At 35.3% G+C, this 27,477-nt stretch overlaps 1 protein-coding gene across 16 annotated transcripts in view; it reads left to right on the top strand.

The window, feature by feature from the left end:
* The window catches only part of BAZ2B (bromodomain adjacent to zinc finger domain 2B), a 373,027-nt gene that overhangs the window by 280,593 nt on the left and 64,957 nt on the right, over positions 1 to 27,477 (top strand). For 10 of the 16 annotated variants that reach the window (XM_036254456.1, XM_036254454.1, XM_036254455.1 and 7 more), the window contains 7 exons: positions 6,255 to 6,461; positions 7,144 to 7,539; positions 12,308 to 12,911; positions 14,501 to 14,794; positions 15,970 to 16,030; positions 16,820 to 16,928; positions 17,195 to 17,296. In XM_036254456.1, coding sequence (XP_036110349.1) covers positions 6,255 to 6,461; positions 7,144 to 7,539; positions 12,308 to 12,911; positions 14,501 to 14,794; positions 15,970 to 16,030; positions 16,820 to 16,928; positions 17,195 to 17,296 — 1,773 coding nt within the window. The remainder of the gene's footprint in view (positions 1 to 6,254; positions 6,462 to 7,143; positions 7,540 to 12,307; positions 12,912 to 14,500; positions 14,795 to 15,969; positions 16,031 to 16,819; positions 16,929 to 17,194; positions 17,297 to 27,477) is intronic. The other 6 variants (XM_036254458.1, XM_036254457.1, XM_036254453.1 and 3 more) reach the window with 2 other exon arrangements.

Genomic DNA, 27,477 nt, shown 5'->3' with positions numbered 1-27,477 from the left:
GCTGCTCTAGAATTGCAGCACAGAGGGAGTGATTCTGACCCTTTATGAGGAAAGCTTGGGACTCCAGCAGCCTCTGTCTCAGTTAGTCACACTACCCACTAGTTTTTACAGCAGAAATTATGAGGACTTCTCCTCCTGGCACTGGAACCCTGGGGTATGGAGCATGGTGTGAGGCTGGGACCCCTCACTCCTCGGTGAGCATTTCCGCAGCTGAGATATCCCTTCTGATTTTTATGTGCCAAACGTGGGTATGGGGCCAGCCCATGGTGCATCTTTGTCCTTCCTACAGTCTTCATGTGGCTGTTCTTTATATCCTGAGTTGTAGGACTTTTGTTTGGCTAGATTTCAGGTGATTCTGAATGATGGTCGTTCTGTAGTTGAGGTAGGATGTGAGTACCACATTTACCTTCACCGCCATCTTGACCAGAATTTCTCTGCCTGGTGCTCTTCAAGTGCTCTTTACTTTCCTTCCTGATCATCTGTTTCAAGGGCATCCCCAGAGCGTGACCTCCAAGGACCTATCTGTGCAGCTGCTGGCTTCTTTGCATGCCAGACACAGAAACACCACCCATTCCTTACTTCCATAGTATTTTGAAACAAATACTACACATCACACCCTGGATGTATTTTTATATATTTCTAGAATTTAAACATCCATATTTTTAAACCTTACACTATTCTACCTCTTAGAAATGGTGCTAAAAATCTAGTAAAGTCTAAAATCTTCAGTACCTCCACAATGTACAAGGCATTGAGCAAGACTTCAGAGGCGTGGATATGAAACCAACCCTGTCCTCAGTTCTGATAAAGAATCTACATTGACGTTTATTTTATTATAATTATTTTTTTGGTACGTGCACCTAGAGGGAACCGAACCCAGGACTCTGGTCCGCAGGCTAACAACGCTGAGCCAAACTGGCCAGGGCAGTAATTTTCAATTTTAAAAGCTGTATTTTATTAGGCCTCTTCTTGTGTAGTTTGGAAAAATGTTCTTCAGCTAATTTTGATAATCCCTTCTGGAGGTATGGTTACACAGCTTCATGCTGCTCATTGAAAATAATTGATCAAGTTCAATTCCCTCGTTTAGTCTGCATGTATATTTAGAATTTAAAAAAAAAAGATACATATTTTGAATTAAACAATGTAAGTCACAAACTAAAATACACAAGCATACAGTCTGATTAGAAAAAATAATAAAACAATTCAAGGTTGAGTAGGTTCCACTCCTGCTGCCATACAAATGACTGATACCACAGCACCCAATACAGTCTTTTAAAAACATAAGTGGTTTTGTTATTTTAAAACATGGTATATATCACTCCCTCCAAGAGTTTCCTATGCCACTTAGAATTCATCCTTGACGTGGCATATGAGACCCTGTATTATAAGACCTCTGCTAGTCCATCCTGCCATATTTCCTAAGTCCTGGTGCCCTGGGCCACAGCTGCTCTAGTTGACTTCTGCATTCTCTGAACACATCCAACTCGTTTTCTTTGCTGCTTCCCATCCTGAGAGATTCTTCTCTTGTTTTCCATTTGGACTTCAGCTCAGAAAGGTCTTGCCTGATAACTGCATCTAAATCTTTACCCCACCCCATCCCCAAACACACTGTCTATCCAGTTATCCTGTTTTAGCCATGGTATTTATCTCTAAAAACACTTATTTATATTGTTTGTTGATTCTCTGCACCTAGATCCCACCCACTGGGGAAGAGTTACTGTCTATTTATCACACCCTTTTATCCCCAGTGACTAGAGCAGTGGTTCTCAGCCTTCCTAATGCTGCAACCCTTTAATAGTTTCTCATGTTGTGGTGACCCCCCAGCCATAAAATTATTTCTGTTGCTTCTTCATAACTGTAATTTTGCTAGTGTTATATCTTAGGCTACCCCTGGGAAAGGGTTGTTTGACCCACAAAGGGGTTGCAACCCACAGGTTGAGAACTGCTGGACTACATAGAGCACCTATGCCTGGTACATAATGGCCATGAATATGTGTATTATGTTTTTTATTGGAAGAAGTAAGTGTACAGTGGGGGCAAGGGCTGGATTAGTAAGCTCTTTGATAATTTTTTGAGGAATCTAAGAAGATTCCTTTTTAAAATGTTCAAATGACACAAAAGAGACATACTACCTAATTATGTATGAATAGAAGAGAACTACCTATACACATACACAGTAATAGCAACTAAGGAGATGAAAATGGTGATATTGACCCTCACTTACCTCTTTTTTGCTAATACCTGGACTTATCTGCTCACATCTGCTTTTTTTTTTATAAATGGAGTCTAAATTTGTTACCTTCCAAAAGCACAGACTCTGCACATGGTCAGAGTATGTTACACAAAACCACCTGCATGAGAATCACATTATGGGCTTATTAATGCAGATCCCTGTGTGCTGTTCGGATGTGGGCCCCAGAATCTGCTGGTTGCAGCACATACTGCAAGTGAATATTATGTACCATAAAGCTTTGGGATCCGCACCTCTAGACCCCACTCTTGAGGAATGTAGGCCCCATTTCTCATGCCATCTTTAAATAAAAAACTACACAGATTACTTGGGCATTGGAATAGTTTATTTCTCCCTGCTAAATCACTATAGCTCTCTTCATTTCTTTCCTTTCATAGCTAGCCCCTACTGAAACCCAAAGTGATAACTTCAGTGTTGATTCATTATCATTTTCATAGTCTTGCTATGGGTGCTTAGAAACACACAGCAGATTTGGGTTGCAAGGAAGGAGGTGTTTCTCCAACAAATGGTAGGCTTAATATTACTATATTACTCTTATTTCCCTTTAATATCTACTTTGGTTCCTCACCACTGTTTGTTTTCCTGGGAGAGAAGATAGCTCAGGGAATGATGGTAACTATTAGTTGGCTTATTAAAAGTGTGTTTCTGGAGGAAGCATTGCAGTTGCTAGTTTGGAGCAGTTAACAGTACTATTGAAAGCCAAATAAAACAGCAGGAGTGACTCTCTTCACTTATATGCATTTTATTCAACTTGAATCTAATTTCAGAAGGCATAAAGGAAAGACTATAGATTTACAATGTATAACTATGGCTTAAACTTGGCTACCTGGTGAAGAGGTATATGATTGTCTTTCATTCTCCAGTAGTCATGAAAAGCCCTATTTCTGTTAAGACCATAGCTTTCCAGATTCATTGCTTTTGTAATTAATTACCTTTTTTATATATTGTTCTTTATTTTATCTATCAGCAAATGCTATTGAAATGTTTCTACGTAACTTTGGATTGAACTCAATCTTTTTTTTTTTTCTTTTTTTTATCTTTATTGTTGAATGTATTACAGATGTTCCTAATTTCCCCCATTGCTCCCCTCCTCCCTACTCTTGCCCCCTCCTGCCCCTTCCCACACTATTGTCTGTGTCCATTGGTTATGCATATAAGTTCTTTGGTTTATTTCTTCCCACCCCCCAACCCCTTTCCCCCAGTCTAGCAACGAATTTGTACTTCTTAATCCCTTCACCTTTTTAACCCATTCCCCCAAATCCTCTCCCATCCGGCAACCAACAAAATGTTCTCTGTATCTATGAGAATGTTTCTGTTCTGCCTGTTTATTTTGTTTGTAGATTCCATTGTCAATAGATATGTATTCATTGCCATTTTGTTTGTTCATATATTTTATCTTTTTCTTCAAAAAGACCCTTCATCATTTCATATAATAATGGTTTGGTGGTGATGAACTCCTTTAATTTTTTCTTGTCTGGGAAACTCTTTATATGGCCATCAATTCTAAATGACAGCTTTGTAGGACAGAGTAATCTTGGTTGTAGGTTCTTGCTTTTCATCACTCTGAATATTTCTTGCCACTCCCTTCTGGCCTGCAAAGTTTCTTTTGAGAAATCAGCTGACAGTCTTATGGGGGCTCCATTGTAGGTAACTAACTGCTTTTCTCTTGCTGCTTTTAAGATTCTCTCTTTGTCTTGAACCTTTTGCATTTTGATGATGATGTGTCTTGGTGTGGGCCTCTTGGGGTTCATCTTGTTTGGGACTCTCTGTGCTTCCTGGACATGTATGTCTGTTCCCTTCACCAAGTTAGGGAAGTTTTCTGCCATTATTTTTTCAAACAGGTTTGCAATTTCTTGTTCTCTCTCTTCCTCTTCTGGCACCCCCAAGATGCGAATGTTGGCACGCTTGATCTTGTCCCAGAGGCCCTTACACTATCCTCATTTTTTTTGGATTCTTTTTTCTTTTTGCTGTTCTGATTGGGTGTTTTTTGCTTCCTTATATTCCAAATCGGTGGTTTGCTTCTTGGCTTTACCTACTCTACTACTGAATCTGTGTAAATTATTCTTTATTTTAGTTAGTGCCTCCGTCATTTCTGACTGGTCCTACTTTATGCTGTTGAGGCCCTCACTAAGTTCGCTGAGGTTCTCACTAAGTTCATTGAGCATCTTTATAAGCAGTATTTTGAGCTCAGCATATGTTAGATTGCTTATCTCCATTTTGCTTAGTTCTTTTCCTGTGGTATTATTCTGTTCTTTTATTTGGGACCTGTTTCTTTGTCTCCTTATTTTGGCTGCCTCCCTGTGTTTTTTTCTGTGTATTACTTAAGAGAGGTATGGGGCTAGCTGAGACCAGATGCTGCTTGTTTGAAAGAATTTAAGAAAAACCTGAACCAGGGTCCAAGACAGGTCAATCCTATGATAAAGCAACTGGCAACAGCCTGGGTGGGCCTGAAAGTTGGGTGGGGTGGGGCGGGGCCTCAGGGAATCACCAGGGCAGGACAACCAGTGTGAGCCAGGTTGTTGGAGTCCCAGATATGGCCGCTGTCTGCCGCCCCAGGGAAGGGCTCACCAAAGGAACAAAGGCCTCTGACAGCACATTTGTCCCAGAGAAAGCCCCCTCTCCAGCCCTTGCTCCAATGCCAAACAGCTCAGTTCTTCCCTGTATGTCTCTGCTGCCCCTCGAGCTGCCTCCCCTCCAGCTTAGAGGGAGAGAGTCCGATAATCCGTGCGCGGGCCCTTTAAGGAGCTGCCTGGGGCTCCAGCTGCCTCAGCCTCCCTGATCCTCAGTTCCTGCTGGTTTTTCCAGCCAGAAGTTATGGGGATTCTCTTCCTGGCACTGGAACCATGAGCAGGGCGCCTAGTGTGGGACAGGGACCCCTCAGTCCTCAGGGAGGACCTTCCCAGCCGAGGTATCCTCCTGACTTTTATCCGCCACACGTGGGTATGGGACCAGCCCGTCTGCCTCCGCCCCTCCTACCAGTCTGGATGTAGCTGCTTCTTTAATTTCATAGTTGTAGGACTTCCATTCAGCTTGATTTCAGGCGGCTTTGAATGATGGTTGTTGTGTAGTTTAGTTGTAACTTTGATGTGGTTGTGGGAGGACGCAATACTGCGTTTATCTTCACTGCCATCTTGACCGGAAGTTGTACTCAATTCCCTGTTCTATCATTTCAATATTTCTCCTTTTCAGACTTCCTTTTGGCAGAATTTTAACTTTTCCATTGTTATATAGTTATTTATTTATAATTCATCGCATGATTTTTTCTCTTTTTCCCCCACTACTATTGTTCACGCTTTAAACCCCTAACTTTCCTTTTTTGTGACTTAATGTCCCTTTCTTCAATCTTTGGATTTCCTTTTTCCTACAGAATCTTAAATGTTCCTGAAATCAATCTCTTTATCATATTTTTTTTTATGTGAAATATAAAAAAATAAAATTTGACCTTAATTAAAACAGCCTGTAAGTCCTTTGCTACTTACCTTGTCTTCTCTATAGCCCTTATTACTGTATGGAATGATTTGCTTTTATATAAATTATCTATCTACTCTACCACCACCACTAGCTTGTAAGTTTCCGGAAGACAAGGACTGTTTCTTAGGCATCATTGTAGTCCAGCACCTAGAAAGCTGTGTTTGACCTGTTATATGTACATATTTGGCTACTGATTCACTCTCTGCATAAATAAAGAAGACTAAAGCTAAATATAGAACTTCCAATTGGAATTATTTTATAAATTACTCTTTTTATTTTGTAATATACTATATTGAGGTTTCCAGTACTCTGTGCATGTCAGAGCTTGTATATTTTATTGGAGAATTCTAGTCACATAAGTTACTTTGATTAGTTTGTTGAATAATTACCATTATAACGTGATTTTTCCCTATTTTCTAAAGTGACATTTTGAGATTGAAAATATCATTTGAAAATTAAAAGAGCATACCTCTTATTGAAACTTGAATTTTTTTCAAAAATAATGTTTTATTAAAAATCTTGTTTTATCCAGAAACCAAGGAAGAAAGCTATGGAAAGTTCTAGCAACAGTGATAGTGATTCAGGCACATCATCAGACACCTCAAGCGAAGGCATTAGTAGTAGTGATTCAGATGATCTAGAGGAAGATGAAGAAGATGAAGAAGATCCAAGTATTGAAGAAAGTGAAGATGATGATTCTGATTCAGAGAGTGAAGCACAACATAAAAGTAACAACCAGGTATGCATAGTTCTCTTGTTGGTATCCACACATTATTTATATTTAGGGATTAGTTTGTTTATCCTGACTCTCAAAGTCTGTGAAGTTTAAATTTAATCATTGCTTTTAGTTCCTACTTTTTAAAAATGTGATTTGAGAGAGGGAGGGTGGGGTGGAGATAGAAAAAACATCGATTTGTTGTTCTTTTTATTTAAGCATTTATTGGTTGATTCTTGTATGTGCCCTGACCAGGGATCAATCCACAACCTTGGTGTATCGGGATGATACCCCTGCCATGAAGTTCTTATTTTTACAAAAGATGGAATAGGAGATGGAGAAATTTTAAAAAGACATTTACACCCTACCAGTGTGGCTCAGTGGATTGAGCATTGTCCCATGGACTGAGAGGTCCCAGTTTGATTCCTGGTCAGGACACATGCCCGGGTTTCGGGCTCATTCCCAGTAGGGGGCATACAGGAAGTGGCCAGTTGATGTTTCTCTCTCACATTGAGGTTTCTATCTCTCTTTCTTCCTTCCTCTCTCTTTAAAATACCAATAAAAAACTTAAAAAAAAAATTTACTGTATTTCTCATGCTTTATATATCTATCATAAGTTACTAGGAACACTTTTAAAGTTCCTTTTTTTCCTGCTTGGTGTTCTTTAATAGATATTAAGCTGTTGCCTTTTAACTTTTATTTATAGGTGCTATTACATGGTATTTCCGACCCAAAAGCAGATGGACAGAAAGCAACTGAAAAAGCCCAGGAAAAAAGAATACACCAGCCATTACCTCTTGTGTCTGAATCCCAGACTCACTCATCATTCCAGTCCCAGCAGAAGCAGCCTCAGGTTTTGTCACAGCAGCTTCCATTTATTTTCCAAAGCTCTCAGGCAAAGGAGGAGTCTGTGACCAAACACACAAGTGTAATACAGTCTACGGGATTGGTGTCCAATGTGAAACCTTTATCTTTGGTAAATCAAGCCAAAAAGGAAACTTACATGAAGCTCATAGTTCCTTCTCCTGATATACTTAAAGCAGGGAATAAAAATACCTCTGAAGAATCTAGTCCTTTGACCAGTGAATTGCGATCTAAACGGGTGAGTTAATAATTATTTCTAGAAGAATTTTATTATTAGAAAAGCAGCTTTTATATAGTCTTATAATATGCAGGTTTAAATGAAATTCTACTCTTATTTTTATACTTCTTTTAAGCTCCAGGAATCAAATACGCACATCAACAAACTAAATTTCTCTGATTTTATATTTACATGTACATCTGCTTAATATTTTTTTGGCAACACAATCATGCCATTTTTTTCTTTGTTTAATGATTTAGCAGTAAGGGGAGAAATATGTTTGATTAAGACATACTTTACAATCACTTTTGTTTAAAATTCAGTGTCTTTTTTTTCAAATATCAAATTCTTTTTTTAAAGAAATGAATTTTTGCCCGGCCAGTGTGGCAGTGGATTGAGTGTTGTCCCGTGGACTGAGATGTCCTGGGTCGATTCCTGGTCAGAGCATATGCCCAGATTTCAGACTCGATCCCCGGTACGGGGTGTGCAGGAGGTAGCTGATTAATGTTTCTGACATTGATAGTTCTATTTCTCTCTCCCTTTCTCTCTCTCTCTAAAAAATTAATAAAAACATGTTTAAAACTTTTTTTAAAAAATGAATTAAGTAACTTACCTTTGTAGTTCTATAATTTAGCAATTTTAAGGTTAAAAATTCTTTATAAAACTCATTTTCCTTTGCCATTCATAGTGAATTACATGCAATACAAAATATTTTTAGTGATTTTTACTTATGCATACATGAGAACCACTCATCAAATAAATTTTTCAACTTGATTTTCTTGCTTATTGATTTTATATATATGTATATGTTTTTTCCTATATCCATATGTCTAGTGAAATACTAGTAATTAGATGATTAATACTTTTTATTTTATAACCAGCCTAGCTTAAAGAAAAAAATAGTATTATTTTGTTTGAACTTAGGTTACAAAAATTATCATGTGCATTCTAAAAACTAACACTCATAGAGCACGTACTGTTTGCCAGCCATTGTTTCAAGTGCTGAACGTGCATTTATTCACTGAATTCTAACACCTAGTAGTACTACTAATGTTATGACCAGTAACAGATGATCAGATTGAGAGACATAGAACTTAACTCTCCCAAGATCACAGTGCTACTTAGTGATGGAGCTAGAACTCACAGCTAGGAGTATAGTACTAGAGTTATTTTTCTTAACCACTATGATATTCTGCCTTTCTTTAAAAAATCACCGTCTTCTAGTCCACTGACTCTTACTTTACTGTGAAGACCTTAAGAACATTGTCAAACCAAAATGACTTGAACAAATTGGCTTTTTTAAGAATCTAAATGACTAGTTCTCAAGTGTAAGTATACATTAGAATCACCTGGGAAACTTTAAAAAGGAAATACCACCCCAGAATAATTATATCAGGATCTCTTGTATTGAGACTAAGGTAATGCACTTCTAAAATGCTTCCTAGGTTATTAAAATGTGCAGCCAGATTTAAGAATCACTGATCTAAAAGGAGTCGCCATTGGTATAATATAATGCATGTGATCATTTGTAATGCATTGTTCAATTATAAGAAGGCATAATTTTTGGCATCACATCATTGACTCTCCATGAGTAAATTAAGCAAATTAAAAATTACATTTTGCGGGCTACTTTTTTTTTTTTAATCCTCACCTGAGGATATTTTCCCATCTGTCTTCAGATAGAGTAGAAGACAGGGATGGAGGGAAGGAGAGAGAGAGAGAGAGAGAGAGAGAGAGAGAGAGAGAGAAACATCAATGTGAGAGAGACACATCAACTGGTTGCCTCCTGGGCCAGGAGACCAAACCACAACGGAGGTACGTGCCCTTGACTGGAATTGAACCCAGAACTCTTTGATCCGCAGGCTGATGCTCCAACTGCTGAGCCAAACCTGCAAGGGATTGGGGGCTAGTTTAATTCTCATTAATGTATAATCCACTTTAACATAAATGAATTTACCATGTAACATCAAGAAATATTTGCCTTATGAAAGATTTCTTAATTTAAGAATTTTATATTACTGCCTATTAGAAAGTCACTTATTAAATATTTGCTTAATAAATATAGCCAAGGTAGGCATTCTACACATAAGATCTTACATAATCCTTTTAAAACTATGCGTGATAAATAAATTAAGGCTCAGAGAGGTTAAGCCACTTGCCAACATCACATAACAGCTTAAGACCAGAAGTGTTTTAAGGAGCATTCTGACTTAAAAGCCCTTGATTAAGATGAAATAATTTGGTGTTTTTGAAATAATGGTAGTTAATGGGAACTATTTTATGTGAATGGGCATTCACATTATACTCAATTCTAAATGACTTTACTACTTATTATTAGTACCTTGTATTGACTGACAGGGTGTTTTATAAATACTTCTCTCATAGTAGCTCTTTTTCTTTATATACAATCTAATATAAATAAATTTGCTTTATTTCTTATGACATCCTCAACTGTTTCATGATATCTAGTATGTATCTGCCTTCCTCATTAGTCTATGCTTTTCTTGAGTGTTAAGCAATCATTAGGTCCTTCTATACTCTTATACTGCAAACATTTAATTCAAATCTATGCACAATAATTGGATATATAGACCAGGAGTGAATTTTCTTTATCAAGTTTTGCCTAGAGAAAATTTTTTTCAATCTTCAGAGACTCAGGTATACTTATTGTGTGTGTATACACACACACACGTACTATACACTATAGTAAGCAATATTTATGTCATAAATATTAACTACAATGAAGTATATTAAAGTATTTTTATGTTAAGAATTTTGCTATAAAATAATTTTTAAAAGGTAAAGGCAATTATTTGCTATAATTTTCTATATTCTTTTTTTTTTTTTTTTAATCCTCACCTAAGGATATTCTTTCATTTATCTTCAGATAGAAAGGGAGAGAGAGGGAGAAACATTGATGAGAGATTGACATGTCAGCTGGTTGCCTCCTGCATGACCCCGACCAGGGCCAGGGATGAAACGCAACCAAGGTACGTGCCCTTGGCTGGAATTGAACCCGGGACTCATTGATCCACAGGCTGATGCTCTACCATTGAGCCAAACTGGCCGGGGCTTTATATTATTTTTAAAATATGTTTTTTTATTGATTATTTTAAGAGAGAGCAGAAGGGAGAGAGAGATAGAAACCTTGATGTGAGAGAGAAATATCAGTGGGCTGCCTCCTGCATGCTCCCTACTGGGGACCAAGCCCGCAACACCGGCATGTGCCCTGGTCAGGAATTGAACCAGGACCTCTCAGTCCATGGGACACTGCTCAATCCACTAAGCCACAAAAGCTGGGCTAATTTTCAATATTTTACTTACTGATTAAATATTGACTAAATACTTTCTCTTTGTGGGGCATTGCCTTAGGGGCAGATATTATGTGACAGTCTTTGTGTACAAAGAATTATCTTAATAATTTAATTTTCTAAACTAATACAGGAAAGATGTTAATAAGCAAAAATCTTTACTAGGAATTGTGGGATACTAATTGGTACTGGTGTTTTAAAATATGTAGTAAATTTTTTTGTATGACATTCCATCTGCATGTATCCTTGTGAAATGCCCACCATAAATGTTTGCTTCCTGATTATAAAGAGCCCAGGTCCAATGCTGACAGTACTGCTGATTTTCATTTCAAGGCAACCATTTTCATTACAGAATGTTACCTTCTGTTTTTTAAAGCTTAAAGTGTTTTAATCATTCTATTTCAGTTCATCTTTGCATATCATTTAAATTTATTTTGATAAATAAAATCCATATGGTTTTATTCTGTTCAAGGAGATTCTGTTACCTAAATAAATTTTTGTTCCTTTTTTAAAGTATAAATTTTAGGGCTTAATGTTTTAGAAATTAACTTTTCCAAGAATAATTTTTCTAAACTTTTGTTATACTTTGTCCAATGCTAATATAATGAAGACACTCTAAAGTCGGTCCCACAGAATACTGAGCCAGCATTTCTGTCAGCTTCATATCATGTAGGCTGTAGGTTGTACAGGACAATATAAGGAGGTTAAGGTGCTCAAGGGATCGAGGCCATGAGCGTTTCTGGGTGGGACAAACGTGGGAAGCTTCTTGGTTGGATTTTGAAGAATGAGCAGCATTTCATCAACTTAGAATTTATAAAAGGAGGATGTTTCATGCAGAGAAAATAGTAGCAAAATGTGGAGGTAGTGAAAGTATGAATGCACAGGGCATGACAGGTTAGACTAGAAAGGTACGTTATTGCCTTCTTGGCAAGTAATCTGAATATCAAAAGTAAGTATTTGGCCGTTATAAAGTTGCCAATGGTGGAAAAGGCACTAAAACTTTTGACTGAGGAACTAATATATAATATTAGACTTATATTAAGATTTAAATTACATTAGTGGTATATAGCATATATTGAGTTGGATAGAAAGAAATGATGGTATGGCTTAAATTTGAACAATGTTTTCATGAAGGAATCCAAGAGACATACTAGTAGGCTGACTTGGAGATAAGTAAAGGATGATTTTGGAGTTTCAGGCTTCGATTATTGAGGAAAGAGGAGCAATATTAAAGAGAGGGGGCAGTCAGGAAACATGTCTTAAGCAGGGAAGAGTAATTGAATTTAAATATATTATGTCTAGCCAAGGTTCAGCAACCAGCTAGCCATCAAGGCCACTACTTTTATAGCATTGTAATCATGATTTAAATGTATATAAATGTATATATAAGCAGTTGTCAGATACTGAAGGCAAATAAAAGTAATCTGTGTTCTTACAGTACATTGTTGATTTGTTTTTTTTAACTTATGTTTCAACAGGAACAATATAAACAGACATTTCCAGCACAGTTAAAGAAACAGGAGTCCTCTAAGAGCCTCAAGAAGGTTATTGCAGCTTTGTCAAATCCAAAAGTAACCTCTAGTTCACCAGCACATCCAAAACAAACACTAGAAAACAACCACCCTAACCCATTCTTGACAAATGCACTTTTAGGTAATCACCAACCAAATGGAGTTATTCAGAGTGTCATTCAAGAAGCTCCTCTAGCACTTACTACCAAAACTAAACTGCAGAGTAAGATTAATGAAAACATTGCTACTGCAAGTAGTACCCCCTTTTCCTCACCTGTCAATTTGAGTACAAGTGGGAGAAGGACCCCTGGCAGTCAGGCAGCTGTCATGCCTTCTGCCTCTCCCATACTCCATAGTCAAGGGAAGGAAAAAGCAGTTAGCAATAATGTAAACCCAGTCAAAACACAGCAGCACTCTCATCCTGCAAAATCTTTAGTGGAACAGTTCAGAGGAACAGATTCAGACATTCCCAGTAGTAAAGATTCTGAAGATTCAAATGAAGATGAAGAGGAAGACGATGAGGAAGATGAGGAAGATGATGATGATGAAGAATCTGATGACAGCCAATCAGGTTGTTTTCTATTTTAAAATTTAAAGTATTTTAGTAAATGCTACATGAACCAAAACATTGTAAAGAGGTCCTTAATTCACAGACTTATAATTATGTCATTTACTATGTTTCACTCACCTATGTGCGTTTCTGTAGTGAGCTGGTAAAATATAGGAGTAGCTGAACGGGACTCCTAAGTAAAATTCTCAGCTTTGTTACTCACTTAACATTAAGCAAACAATACTTTAAAGTGAATATAAATGATGCATTAATTTCATGAATTTGCTTAATTTTCACTTAATTCAGAGCCACTCATTTATCCCTTTTTGTATCTCTTCTACTACTTGTTAAAATGTGTCACAGTCATTCAGAAAGTACCAAATACTTAAATCCCTGTGAATGTCTATTAGCAACACAGTATTTATTTTAATAACATGTGGAGTACTTCCTGATTTTATTTTGATTCACTTTCTGGTTTTGGATTTTTGTTGTTGTTGTTTAGTTAGCTTCTTTTATTTTTCTTCCCCTTAACTTTCTTTCCTGTTCCACGGAAGATTGAAAATACAAGATAGCTTACATTTTTAATACAGAAATGAACATATCAAAGTTTTTGGATTTGTTACTGGTCAGCCCCAAATCTAATTGTAAATTTTTAGCCACCATTATGAATAGGAAAATATAGTCAATTATACAAGTGAAACTGTAAGGTAAAAACAACCTACTTGCTCAGGGTAAGACAACTTTTCCTGTAATATTTTTTCCTGGTGTTCTCATAAACACAACTTTGCATGATAGATAATGGATGTGAATATTAACATCTTTCAAAGACAACTTTTATAATGAACTTTAATGCAGACAGATAATACTACACAAAACATAATCCCACACAAAAGCTCTTATTCTGGAAACCATGAAGATACAGTACAAATATCAGTCCTATGTTTATCAAGTTTAATCTAGGAATAGGTTTTACATATATGTAGGAGTGGATGCATTTATAGGAGTATGTTGCTAGAACAAACTTTAATTATTAAATCATTGAATCATGCCACACAGTTGTTCCAGTAATCCTAGTCTTCCGTGAAGCCTGATGGAGTCTTAATACTTACGTAAAACAGCTGCAGCCAAAAAAGCCAGGAATATTCTCCGGAAAATTTTCTTTTATCTCAAAGTTCAGATGAAAGGGTGATGGTAGTCCCAATCTTCTCTTCCTTATAGTGAACTATAGTTCTTAAGCTATTGGGATCTATTAATTTAAATAGTCAATTCTACTCCCTCTGCACTTTACTTTCTCCATTAAATTAAGAGTAATTTAAAGCCACTAAGCAGAACTCATCGTGTGAATAGTGTCATATGAGAAAAACTGTTTTATGAGTAAAGTTTTGAGTAAAATGGATACTTCAATGAAGAATTTTGAGGATTTATAGCCTGCATACATTGTACTCAAATAGCTTGCAAGATAGTAATTTTTACATTTACGCTTCAGGAAGATTGCTCATTTAAGTTCTCATTCACAGATGCTGGTTCCTGAACTATTCCATTTAGGTGCAAACTGCAAATTGTTGGTGATTACCTAGTTATAATATACAAATGCTTCTTTTACTTCCCAGAATCAGATAGTAATTCAGAATCAGATACAGAAGGATCAGAAGAAGATGATGATGATGATAAAGACCAAGATGAATCAGATAGTGATACTGAAGGAGAGAAAACTTCAATGAAACTGAATAAAACAGCTTCCTCTGTCAAAAGCCCTTCCATCAGTCTCACAGCTCACTCAACACCTCGTAACCTCCACATAGCAAAAGCCCCAGGCTCTGCTCCTGCTGCCTTATGTTCTGAATCCCAGTCACCTGCTTTTCTTGGCACACCTTCTTCCACACTTACTTCAAGTCCACACTCTGGTACCTACACTTTATTTTTATTATTGTAAAGTAGAAGGCAAACCATAGCAAGAATTCTTATTTATACAGTGTTCTGAGGATGACCTCATTGGAGTCAAGTGTTACAGCTAGATTTAGGTTGGCTAAGAAAGGTCAGCATGTATTTTCAAAGGATATAACCCATTTCCATTTTTATTCTCTGTGTTTGCAAGTTTAGAACCTGCTTAATGACAGCTCTTGATTTTGAATACTTTCCTGCTTCTGTGTTTAGTTTATGCTTCTAGAGTTTAGTATTTCATTGACAGTGGACTTTTTTTGCATTTGATAAAAAGGAGCTCATCGATTACTTAAGATACAATTGCATATCTGCCCAACACGTAGCCAGTCATTTATATTAGAGAGTAGCATTATTATTCCATAACATACCACATCTTTGTTTTTCTATTTGACCTTTTGTAAACTTCTAGAGGTCTTAAAATTTTTTTACATTAATATTCCAAAACTATTCTTTATTCTCATTTCAGTAGCTAAGAAAATATAGAGGTGTATAGTGAAATACTGTGTTGTTTAACTTATTTCACTTTTTTCTTGGAACTTTCTAGTCTTGCTTTCATTTCCCACAAGCCAGTATGGTATCCAACTAATTAAAATGTGTGTATTTGTATTTGTGAAACTTGGCCGTCATCTATGAAAAATTTTACATTTAATCATAATCTGATTCCTTTGTACTTTAATTAAAAGATCTGGTAATATTCTTGACTATGGATTTGTATGAACATAGACGTTATATTATTTTTAAATGTATGAGTCAGTGGTTGAAATCTTTCAGCATCTTAAAACTCATTTTCAAAGAAAACAACTGTATATAGTTTTCTGAAACTTCTATTTCCCTCCTAATACTTTAGCCATTTTTAAATATCAAAATGAGAAGAAAGCTATATATTTTTACCTTGCCTTGTATTCTCTTTGAAGAGAAAAACTAGTTTTTGTCATACAGACCAAAGAAGAAAAAAGAACCCCTCTACTTTATACAGTGTGTTTTATTGAACCATCTAAAAATAATGTACAAGTTGCAGAACAACACTAATAATCCAGGTCATTAAGATATTTGATTTAAAGAGAAGGTTCACAACTATCAAAAAATTGTCATCTGCGTAAACTAGTCTTTAATGTTAACTGGCTGAATTTTCTTGAAGGCACTTCCAAAAGAAGAAGAGTAACAGATGAACGTGAACTGCGTATACCTTTGGAATATGGGTATGGAAAATGAGATTTCCCTTTTTGCTTTCCCCACACATGTTTATGCATGTTTGATTTCTCATTCTCTAATACTAGTAAAGTGAAGGTACTGCATAGTGTTTATTATAGCAGAAGAGCTAGAAGGGCAAATGAGGTGATATATCAGAAAACTGAAATTAAGCCTAACTGCTGTGTTAGATATGGCAGAGCTGGGCTGGGATCATACATCCAGGTGGGAATATGACTGAAAAAGAAGTGAGAGCAAGTGATTTGGCAAAGGGCAGGGTGCAGTTAAGAGTGTCAGAGATTTTGTGAAGACAGAATCAAAGGACAGAGAAAGCCAATGTGGCTAGACTGAGAGACTTGACCAGAGTTTGGCTAAAATGGTGTCATTAGAACTGAGAAGTTTCACACGGGAAGTACATGAGTCTCCAAGAGCAGAGAGCCAGGTTTACTTTCCTCCTCTCACTTAAAGCTTTTTCGATGTCAAAAGTCAGTAGACACTGACGCATGTTATTGAATATGTCTCAGAGTAATTCCAGTTATGACTTCTGAAAAATCTAATGGAATTTAATACTTTTGTAACTTGAGTCTAATTAATTTTTAATTGAATTACTTAACTAAAATTTGAAATAATTTTAATAGTAAATGCATCTGAGTTGTATAATCAAGGGATTTAATATTTGTGTTCTTTGCATTTTTCATGTTTTCTAAAGAGCATGTATTCTTTAAAAAAATTTTTTTTTTTAGATTTTAGAAGTATTTTTAAATTAGGTATGTTATAATTCTCATTTCTGTTATGCATAGCTGGCAGAGAGAGACAAGAATAAGAAACTTTGGAGGGCGCCTTCAAGGAGAAGTAGCATATTATGCTCCCTGTGGAAAGAAACTTAGGCAGTACCCTGAAGTAATAAAGGTACATACTTTTCACCAAATAACATACATTTGGTGCCTATTATGCATGCTTATGGAAAAAAGGTACTCTCTTTTCTCAGATAAGTTCCTTGATGCAAAATATTCTCTGTATGGGACTAACGTACTTAACCTAAATTGAACTCCTATAAATCCATAGCCCCTTGATAGATAGAATATGCAAAACATTAGTGTCCTGAAGATAGCTATACATCAAAGCTGGGTTGTCATTATTAAAACCTGAAGTGGAAAAATATGTGATTTTTTCAGTATCTCAGCAGAAATGGAATAATGGATATCTCAAGGGACAATTTCAGCTTCAGTGCAAAAATAAGAGTGGGTGACTTCTATGAAGCCAGAGATGGACCGCAGGTATCCACTTTTTAAAAAGTACAGTCTTTAAACCAGAAAAGTAGTACCATAACCTCAATGAATTTAATTTCACTACACTCTGTTAGTTAATTGGTATAGCTATACATATACCTTTGTGGTAAACACTCACCAAGTCCTCAGTTTATTGTTTCACTAGAAAGAAGCTTTGACATAATAGATATTTTTTTCAAATTTTTAAGTAAACTTTTCTGTTTGTTAATTCTGTCAATAATTTTATAGTTTATACAGGTATAAAAGTATCTGCATGTTATGTGAAATACAGGAAAGCTTTAGTTCCCTGAAAGATAAACAGTTTTGTAAAAACTCATTTGAATAGAAAAACATGTTGTTATAAGTCAGACCAAAAGAGGACAAATATATCTTAGTTGGAAGGATCTTATCATTTGATTATAACATGCTACATTTTCCATTTTCACAAGTTTGGTAATTTGTGGGGGAGAGGTGTAGATTTGCTTAATAGTGGGTAAGTAAATTTCTCCTAATTGCAGAAATTGAATTTTTAAATTAATTTTTCACAGTTCTGGAAATATCACCACAGCTCCCTTTGACTTTGAGGGTTAAATATATAACCTTGTTAATCAGAACAAAGAACTTACCACTGAGACCTCGTTTTTTAAAAAAATATTCTTCCTTTAATGTTTTGCTTTTCGTTTCTTACTTGGATTCAACTGCATATGCTTATTATTCCCTTTAACTTTATTTGCTCCATTGAAAGAGGTTCTGGTTAAGGAGTGAGAAGACCTAGATTCTTGCTAATCCATGAAATGGTTTTGTGATTTCAAACAATAAGAAATAATGCCCCCTTTTTCCTTAATTTCTTTATCTGCAAAATAGAATAATAATTTTACTTCTGCTTCAGAGGATTATGGTGAGGTTAAAATGAGATCATATGCATGAAAATGTTTCAAAAGGTTAAAGTGTTCAGCCAGCTGAAGTTGATATTTTTTTTCTTTCTTGATTGAACCTTTCTTCCTTTTGGCCCATTATAGCGCACAGAAAGAATCTTTTTCTGACAATTAATATTTGCTATCGTGGATAGGCAGGCTTTTCCATTTTATCTTACCCTTTAATTTGATAATAGAGATAGAAAAGACATTCCTCATTCTATAAGAGGTGTATTTTGAGAGCTTAAAGATTAAGGGAATTTTCCAAGATCACACAGCCTCGAACAGGCAGGACATAACTAGAACTCGAGGTTTCTCACAGTGTTCTTTTGCATTCAGCATATAACCTATCTTTCATAGTTGAGTACTTTTTAAGGAAAAATTTATGTGCACATCTACTTGTCTCTTTGCTGGTAATTCTGAAATGCCAAAATATATTCATCTGAGGTTTATTTTAAGTTGTTTAAATATATAAAAATATATTCTATATTTTTCTATTTTTTTTATTAAAGTTTAACTCAAACTAACTCTTGTCACCAAGAGTTTTAGAACCACAGGGGAATTTTATATATTCCATATATACTGAATCAGTTTTTTAGTCACAGAGCATTATTAGAAGGCAATAATAATTTTACTTAAAAATTATTCACATTTTTAATCTTTGGTTTGTGTTATCAAATCCTTATTTATGCCAAAGATAGCTTCATGTTTTTCAGATCAATAGATTTTTGTTCTGGGGGCTGAGCAAATTGCTGTTCAATACATAAAGGATTTTTAGTTTTATATCAGTGATAATTAGACTTAATCTCTAAAGCCTCATTAGGCAGAGCAGACTGTTCTTCGACATCCATTCACTTTTTGTTAAACATAATCAGTGTTTTCCAAATGCATATTGTCTTGCTGAGAGATCAATTTCAATCAAGGAAATATGATGAATTACTAAATCCAGAATATGTTAAGCTGCCAGCATTTCAGCAGACGCTGAGGAAAAATGTTAGCAATTTTGAGAGCACTTCTCCCAGTTAAAAAAATTTATTTGGAGCCCTGGCCAGGTGGTTCTGTTAGTTAGAGCATCGTCCCGATGTGCCAAGGTTTTGGGGGTCGATTCCCTGTCAGGGCACATACAGGAGTCAACCAATGAATGCATAAATAAGTAGAACAACAAATCAATGTTTCTCTTTTTCTTTCTCTCCCTTTCTTTTCCTCTCTCCCTTTAAAGTCAATCAATAAATAAAAAATTTAAAAATAAGTTCGATTAATTTTAGGATACTTTTAGAGAACAACAATAAGGGTAAGTAATCCAAAAAATGTTACGTTAATTAGAGGTGCAGATAGTTGTGGAACCATACACATTTCTGTATATGATATGATCAGTATGTATAAGCATACAGTTAATTAGAAATGTATATATTATATAATATTCTATGAAAATGAACAAAGATTATATATTTTTGTTAGAGTAGCTATGATGTGTAATAATTTTGATTGGCCTACATTTTGTAGAAGATTTAAAATATGGCTTGGGACAAAGAAGTGTTACTACCCAGTGAAGATCTGTATCTGTTTACAATATTTTTGCCTCTACACAAATTATGTAGATGGCACGATGGTTACACACCGGGTGGGGCAAAAGTGGGTTTACAGATGTGAGTACGTAAACACGATTTATTTTCTTCTTCTTTATTAATTAGTGTATTATTTTCCATGTGAACATCTCTAAACCTACTTTTGCCCTGCCCTGTATATATTGAAAAATGCAACTATGCACATTGAAAGACTGGAAGAAAATGCCTCAAAAGTTTAATGATGGTTGTAGTGGTTGGTGGTACAATGGATCTTTTTCCAAAGCCCTGTTTTTACATGTTTCATAATTTCTAAAATTTGCTTGTATTGCATGTATAATGTGAAAAAAATTTTTATTAAAAAATAAATACTTCTACCCCTTAAAATCCAATAAAGGCTAATCTTTCAGTTTTCCAAATTCATGGTGGTTATAAACAATGATTTTAAATGCTACTGCCACAGTTTTCAGGCTTCATGTATCTTTTGCGGTGTTTGATAGCAAATGAAATGCTGTATTTGGAGAATCATTTGTATCCTAATCACTCTCCTAACAAAACATTTGTATTGGAAAATATAATTTCCCCATCATATTTTTTTCTTTTAAAATGTACCCAAAACCCCCACCAATATTAGTCCTATAAATTCTAATTTCATTTAAGGCATGTCAAACATTGCAACAGTGGTATTTTGAAACTCTGTATTTTACAAATGAAGCTCAGGAGGTAGTAATGTCTGCTAGAAGATAGTATCTGCAGTGGGGAACCAGGTTTATTTTGTATAAGTTAATCATTTTTTTACTCAATATATTTCTGAACTTAACAAAGTGATTATACATATATTTGTTAACAGCAAGAAACTTGAAAATTTGGCTAACAGCGTGTATGTAGTACAGTAATACTAGAGGTAGAGGCATGAGAGTTCATACTTATTGAAATTTAAGTAAAGTTATCAACTACAGGACAACAATCTAATAATTACCTTTAAAAATAATAAAAGAGAGAAGCCCTTAATTCAAGTAAATAGATAAGATTGACCCAATAAATGGGGGTGTGTGGGTTTAATCTAGTCATTATCAGGTTTATTTATTTCCGTGTATTTGTAGAATCAGCTACTTGTCACTTTCTACTTAGACAGCAAACACTTCCTTCCAGCTTCTCTAGAAACCATGACTTTAGGGATAATAGACTCCATGGAACAAAGTGTCTATAAACATACTCTTTGTAAGTCTATGCTATACTGTCTGGCTACCTCCTAACGAAATTCCATTAACTATTTTAGCCAGTGAAAAGGATGTAAGATAAATAGCTTTCATAGTCTTCTCCATCACATTATAATGAATTTATTGAACCTAATTTTTATCCTTTTTTTCATTTTATTTTGTTTTTTAGTGTCAGAATAATAGAAAGTAAGGTTGAGCTAGACATATCTTGGTAAATAAAAACTAGTTATTTTTAATTACATAAATATGATACTTAGGTAAAAAGGTAAAAGGTATTCACATTTTTATGAATATATGAAGGCTTTAAAATAAATTGTTAATGAAAAGTTATCTTGAAATATGATAATATACTATGAAAAGTATTTTTCGTGAATTGTAGACAAGAAAACATTTAAGCATAAATATAACAATTATGTGGGTGTGTTTTTTTTCAACCAGGAAGTTCACAAGCATAGACTAGTGAATATCTACTGTTTTTAGGCTAAAAGGGCAAAGAAAAGGAAAGAGACAAAGAAAGAAGAACTTAAAAGTGACAAAGAAAATCTTGCTTTTTTATTTGAGAAGTATTTAAAAAAAACCTATTTCTCTTTAATGGCATAAGGCCATGAGAATAGAAAAATGTCTATAAGTCTTTTCTTAATAAATATTTGTGGCAAATACTTAACGTGTCAGGCATTATTTTTTCCAAATAAATTTTCCCCAAAGGCATTTCTCATAAAGAAAAGTATCAACACGTTTCACTGCAGAAATGAACTTGGAAGCCTGGCTTTGAGGAAAACTTAGTCTTCATACAGAAACTGAAGAGTACAAAACAGAGAAATTATGATCACTGGCTTAGGAGCTCATTGTTTGGGGAAGTAAAACACTAAGCACAATGCTGTCCAGCTAAAGTCAGGGCTTTGTTAATGAGGAATAAGGTAGACTTTCACAATAAAGCAGGCAACACATGGTCTTTGGCAAGATTGTAATGCTGGTAATTATTTCAAATAAGTAAAGAACAAAAGATTGGGAGTCAACAACCAGGGTTCTAATTCAGCTCTGCTGTTAACTGTCACACCTAATGCAACATAGCTGTGGGCATCTAGGGGCTCTGAGAACATGAGCGATCACTACCAGAAATCCAAAAGTCTGGAAATTCATGTCACTAATCTACCAGGTAGGATTTTTGATGACTAGGTACAGGACATACCAGGAGGCCAAATATATGAATCCAAGTGTGGCACTAAGGAGATATTTTTGAAAGTCATGACTCTTAGAAGGTAACCTACTGTGAGTAACTGGAAAGCATAGTCAGCATTGTGGAAATAATTGTATCCAATCACATCTTTCTCTACTGTTTCACATCTTTAAAGTGCTATTCAGTATATGATATTAATAAACTAGATGATTAAATTAAGAATCCTTAAAATTAAGGATGCTATAAAATTTATTGTATATAAAACTCACTACTTGTCTCAGGCACCATAAAGTAGCTAAAAGTAGACAATACTAAACTGTGAAATAGATGTAAGGAAATCCAACAAAATGTTTATTTTTTTCATGATGTTAACTTTAATGGTTTTCTTAAAATATGAAATGTCAAGTTCTGTCAAAAATATTTGATGCCCTTGCTTTGCTTATACCCTAAGATTTTTCTTAGATCCCTAGGAGGGAATTCTGTATCCTATATTACTTTGAAAAACTGAAGCCTACTTTTCTAGGCCTTAATTCCCTCCTCTGTGATGTGAAGTATATATATTAGAGGAAGTCTTTAAGATAAATCCCCGTTTAGGTATAATAGTATAAAAGTTTTCTTAACAAATAAATTGATTATTAGGTTGTAAAGAGTTCTGAACGTATACTTTCAAAGAGAAAAGTAGTGAAAAATATTAACTTTGTTTACTTAAGCTATGGTTAAATTTACTGGTAGTTATTTAGCAAAATCCTCTTTGGTAAATGGTCAATTCTTACCAAATGACTAACAAACCTAAAATTGTCAGACCAAATACCTTAACCCAGATTTAAAACATTCACTACAGCTATTTTACTGGGGTATGTGCAGGTCCCAAACCATAAAAATATGAGTAAAGTTCATCCATTCACTTATACAACATTGAGCATATGAGAATACTAGGCACATCAAGTGTTAACATGAGAAATGGACACTTGGTGGCCCAGGACTACAAATCCAAGGAAAATCGCTGGAGCAAAGTCTTGGTGATACTAAAACTAAAAAAAAAAAAATCTCCAGTGATTTGACAAATAGATCATTCAGTGAACTGGCTTTTGGTGGACTTGTTTACTTCATTTACTTATATACTGCTTTCATCCCAAAATAAATTCACCTACAAGTATATAAAATCAAATAAACTAGGAGCAACAAAAGAAAAGACGACCTAGAGCTAGGATATAAAATTGAAGCAGGAACTAGATTTGAGAACACATGGTTAAGATCCAAACATTTTGCTGGTAAACCAGAAATTCACTTTAGCTTTTGATGAAATGTAAGGAACCCAATTAGTTAGACAATTCAGGGTTCGTAAGATAAGGTGAAAACAGACAGTTGTGCTTGAGTTGTTCAGCCATACTTTGGAGTATCGATTATGAAGAACAATAGAAGTGTTGAAATAGAAAGTTTTATTTAAATTAAATTTATAATATCTTTATTTTTTGAGTACAGAAAACTAAACAATTCATTTAAAGTAAACATTTTCTTTAAAACTTTAGTTTTTATTTTATTTATTTTTTATTGATTTTAGAGAGTGGAAGGGAGAGGGAGAGAGAGAGAAACATTGATTGGCCAGTTCCTGCATGCTCCCCACCAGGGATTGGGCCCACAACTTGACTGGGAATCAAACCAGTGACCTCTTAATTCTTGGGTCAATGCTCAACCACTGAGCAACACCAGCCGGACAAATTAGTAACTCTTGAAAGCAGAATTACAATGGTATAATAGATGTAATCTGTCACTATCTCTGTACTGTTGATCATCAATTTTCTTTTTATCCATACCTTTTGAATCTTAGTCAAGAAAGATTATATTAAGGAACCATTTGCTATCTTATTCTTAGAAATTAAGAAAAAAATTAACTATTTTTATGCATAATTTTTGATTGACAAAAATGTTAATAGCAACTGAATCAAGTGATGTAACTTGTATTTGCTTTTTTCAGGGAAAGCTTATTGAGAAAAAAACTTTTTTTTCAGTTTAATCCTCATCCAAGGACATTTTTTCATTGATTTTTAGATACAGTGGAAGGGGGAGAGAGAAAGAAATATCAATGTGAGAGAGACACATCAATTGGTTGCCTCCTGCACAATCCTGACTGGGGACGGTGTTCGAACCTGCAACTTTGGTTTGTGCCCTTGACCAGGAATCAAACCCAATACCCTCAGTCCACTCAGTCCACAAGCTGACGCTCTAACCTCTGAGCCAAACTGGCCAGGGTGAAATATACTTTTTTTTATATCCACAGTTATTTTGGCTACTCAGTGAGTTAAAACTATAATATAACTTCTGATTTTTCTAATAATCCATTTCTCATTTTTTAAATCCAGAAGTCAGAAGATATTACATATAGCTCAATATATGCAATACCTTTAGAAAATGTTTACTTTATAAATGCCAAGGGCAGCCCTGGCCAGTGTGGCTCAGTAGGTTGGGCGTCACCCTATGCACTAGAGGTTGCAGGTTCAATTCTTGGTCAAGGACACATGCCTGAGTTTCAGGCTCAATCCCAGGTAGGAGGTGTGCAGGAGACAACCAATCCATGTTTTGCTCTCACATCGATGTTTCTCTCGCTCTCCTTTTTTCTTCCCCTCTCTCTCTAAAAAATCAACAAACTATTTTTTTTAAATGCTAAGGGCAAAATGTAAATGATAATGTTACTGTATTTCTCTGGTAAGTTCTGGTCCCCAAATATTTTGTTCCTTTATTGACATAGGTATGTTTTACTTAATGAACAAAAATATTATTAAAAATTGTAACTGGAGCCCTGGCTGGTTTTGCTCAGTGGTTAGAGCATCAGCTCGAAGACAGAAGGGTCTTGGATTCGATTCCTACTCAAAGGCACGTACCCGGGTTGCAGGTTTGATTCCCCAGCCGTGGTTGGGTCATGGGAGAGGCAACCAATCCATGTGTCTTTCTCACATCAATGTCTCTCTCTCCCTTCCTCCCTTCCACTCTGTCTAAAGAAAAGAAAAATCAATGGACAAATATCCTCAGGTGAGGATTAACAACAAAAAAAGTGTAACTGGATTAAAAATACATTGATCAAGTTCTGAATCTTGGCTAAAGGTTGATTTTATTATTAATAAGTTACCTTAAAAACTGAATGCAGACTCCTTAACAGACTCTTTTGTTAGTTACTCTCTCCCCTATTCCAAGTGCCATAAATGTCACTTTTATATTTTTCGATTTATGTGATGCATGCTGCCTTGGTGCCTAAGAGCATAACAGAAAAATGGAAACCTGAACTAATCAAAAGTTTCCCATACTGGTGAACATAAAATCGTTTTGATGGCTTCCTTCTTAGTGGTTTATGGCCTAAAAATATAGTTAATACAACTATTGTTCCTATTGACTTCATTTGAAATCTCAGCAAATATACTTATGTTCCTCAGAATTTTTAAAATTATTTTTGACATGGGAATTACTGAAAAGAATTAATATAGTTATTATTTTTAACGTGTAGATATGGACTATATGCCTTAGTGTTTTTTTCTGACACAATTCTGTCTTGACATTGTCTTGGCTGTGATTTCATGGTTGAATATCACGATCAGTCGCTTGTCAAGTATAAGAACATGTTTGTGATGTCAGTGAAGTACATGTAGTTGTCAGGAGCATGGTTTAGAGTGAGACATTCATGAGGTGAATCACAGTTCTGTTTCTTATTGCCTCAGGAAATTATTTAACCTCTCTGGGCCTGAATTCCCTCAGCTGTACTGTAGGAACAACCAAAACCACTCTATTAGGCAGTGCTGTTGTGAAGATTAAAATATATTATGTATTCACAATGCCTGAAATACAGCATACTGCTTGGAATGTGGGATGTAGCTGACCTCAGTTATGGTAGCAGGAGTATTATTTATATTTTTAGTACCCATTGAATGAGATATTCATAGACTCCTTGCCCTGGGTTAGGAATCATGATATAAAATAGAACTCAAGAGCTTTTTATTGGTTTTGGTTGCAGAATTACCCACAGTGGTTCAAGCTAAATTCCTAGTTGTCAATTCTTTTAAGAAAAAAAGAGCATTTAGCCCTGACCGGTTTGGCTCAGCAGTTAGAGCTTCAGCCTGCGGACCAGAGAGTCCTGGGTTCAGTTCCCGCTAGGGGCACGTACCTCGGTTGCAGTTTGTCCCTGGCCCCATTAGGGTCGTGTGGGTGGCAACCACTCTGTGTGTCTCTCTCACATCCATGTTTTTCTCTCTCTCCCTTCTCTCCTTCCCGCTCTATCTGAAGATAAATGCAAAAAAAGAGAAAAAAGAGCATTTATAAAAATTTCCTTAACATTCACACTAAATGAATTATCTTTTTGAAAAAAAAAAAGAAATAATATAATAAAACGATTTCTTTAGAAGGATTATTTTTAAAGGATGCCTTTTGTATATATGAACATATTACTTTGGACTTATTACTATAAGTAAGAGGAAACATAACATTGTATTTGTTTTTTTAAAATATTTTTTCTTTATTGACTTTAGAGAGAGAGGAAGGGAGAAGGAGAGAGAGAAACATTGATAAGAGAACATTAATTGACCATCTCCTGCATTCCCCCCACTGGGGACTTGGCCGACAACGTGGGCATGTGCCCTGACCAGGAATTGAACCAGTGATCTCTTGGTGCATGAGTCAATGCTCAGCCACTGAGCCACACCAACCAGGCACATTGTATTTGTTTTGATTGACCTATGAAGGGTAATGAAAACCAGACTCAGGTTACCTCTGTGCACTAAGCAGAACTATTTCTATAATACACTGGCATTATGGTGGTATATGTGTTTGTGTCAGGAAACTTAAAATTAGAACTCTCTAATAGACACAAAAGTAGACAGAATAATATATGCCATGTACTTACTCATCATCAGCTTTAGAAATTATAATATGGCAAACGTTGTTTTCCATATACCCCCATCTGCTTCTCCTTTTACATAATTTGTTGCAACAAATCTTACGTGTCTTATTTCATCTGTAAGTATTTCAATTTATTTCTGTGAAAGATAAGGACTCTTGTTTTCTGCAAGAGTACCACAGTGTACCATTAGCACACTTTAAAATAATAATTTCTTAATATCCTCAAATATCAGTCATTGTTCAAATTTTCAGTTGTCCCATAATTGTTATAACTTTCTGACCACTTTGTCTGTTTGAATCAGTATCTGGATAAGGTCCCCACTTACCTTTGGGATTGTTTAATACATATTGTAAGGCTGCTTACAGTCTATTTACTTCTTGAAATGTATTTGTTGAAGAAATAGGGTAATTTGTAGAATTTCCTGTAGACTGGATT

Source organism: Molossus molossus, unplaced genomic scaffold, assembly GCF_014108415.1.
Source record: "Molossus molossus isolate mMolMol1 unplaced genomic scaffold, mMolMol1.p scaffold_m16_p_11, whole genome shotgun sequence".
In the NCBI taxonomy this organism is placed as follows: Eukaryota; Metazoa; Chordata; class Mammalia; order Chiroptera; family Molossidae; genus Molossus; species Molossus molossus.
This window is presented reverse-complemented; position numbering and strand designations above follow the sequence as displayed.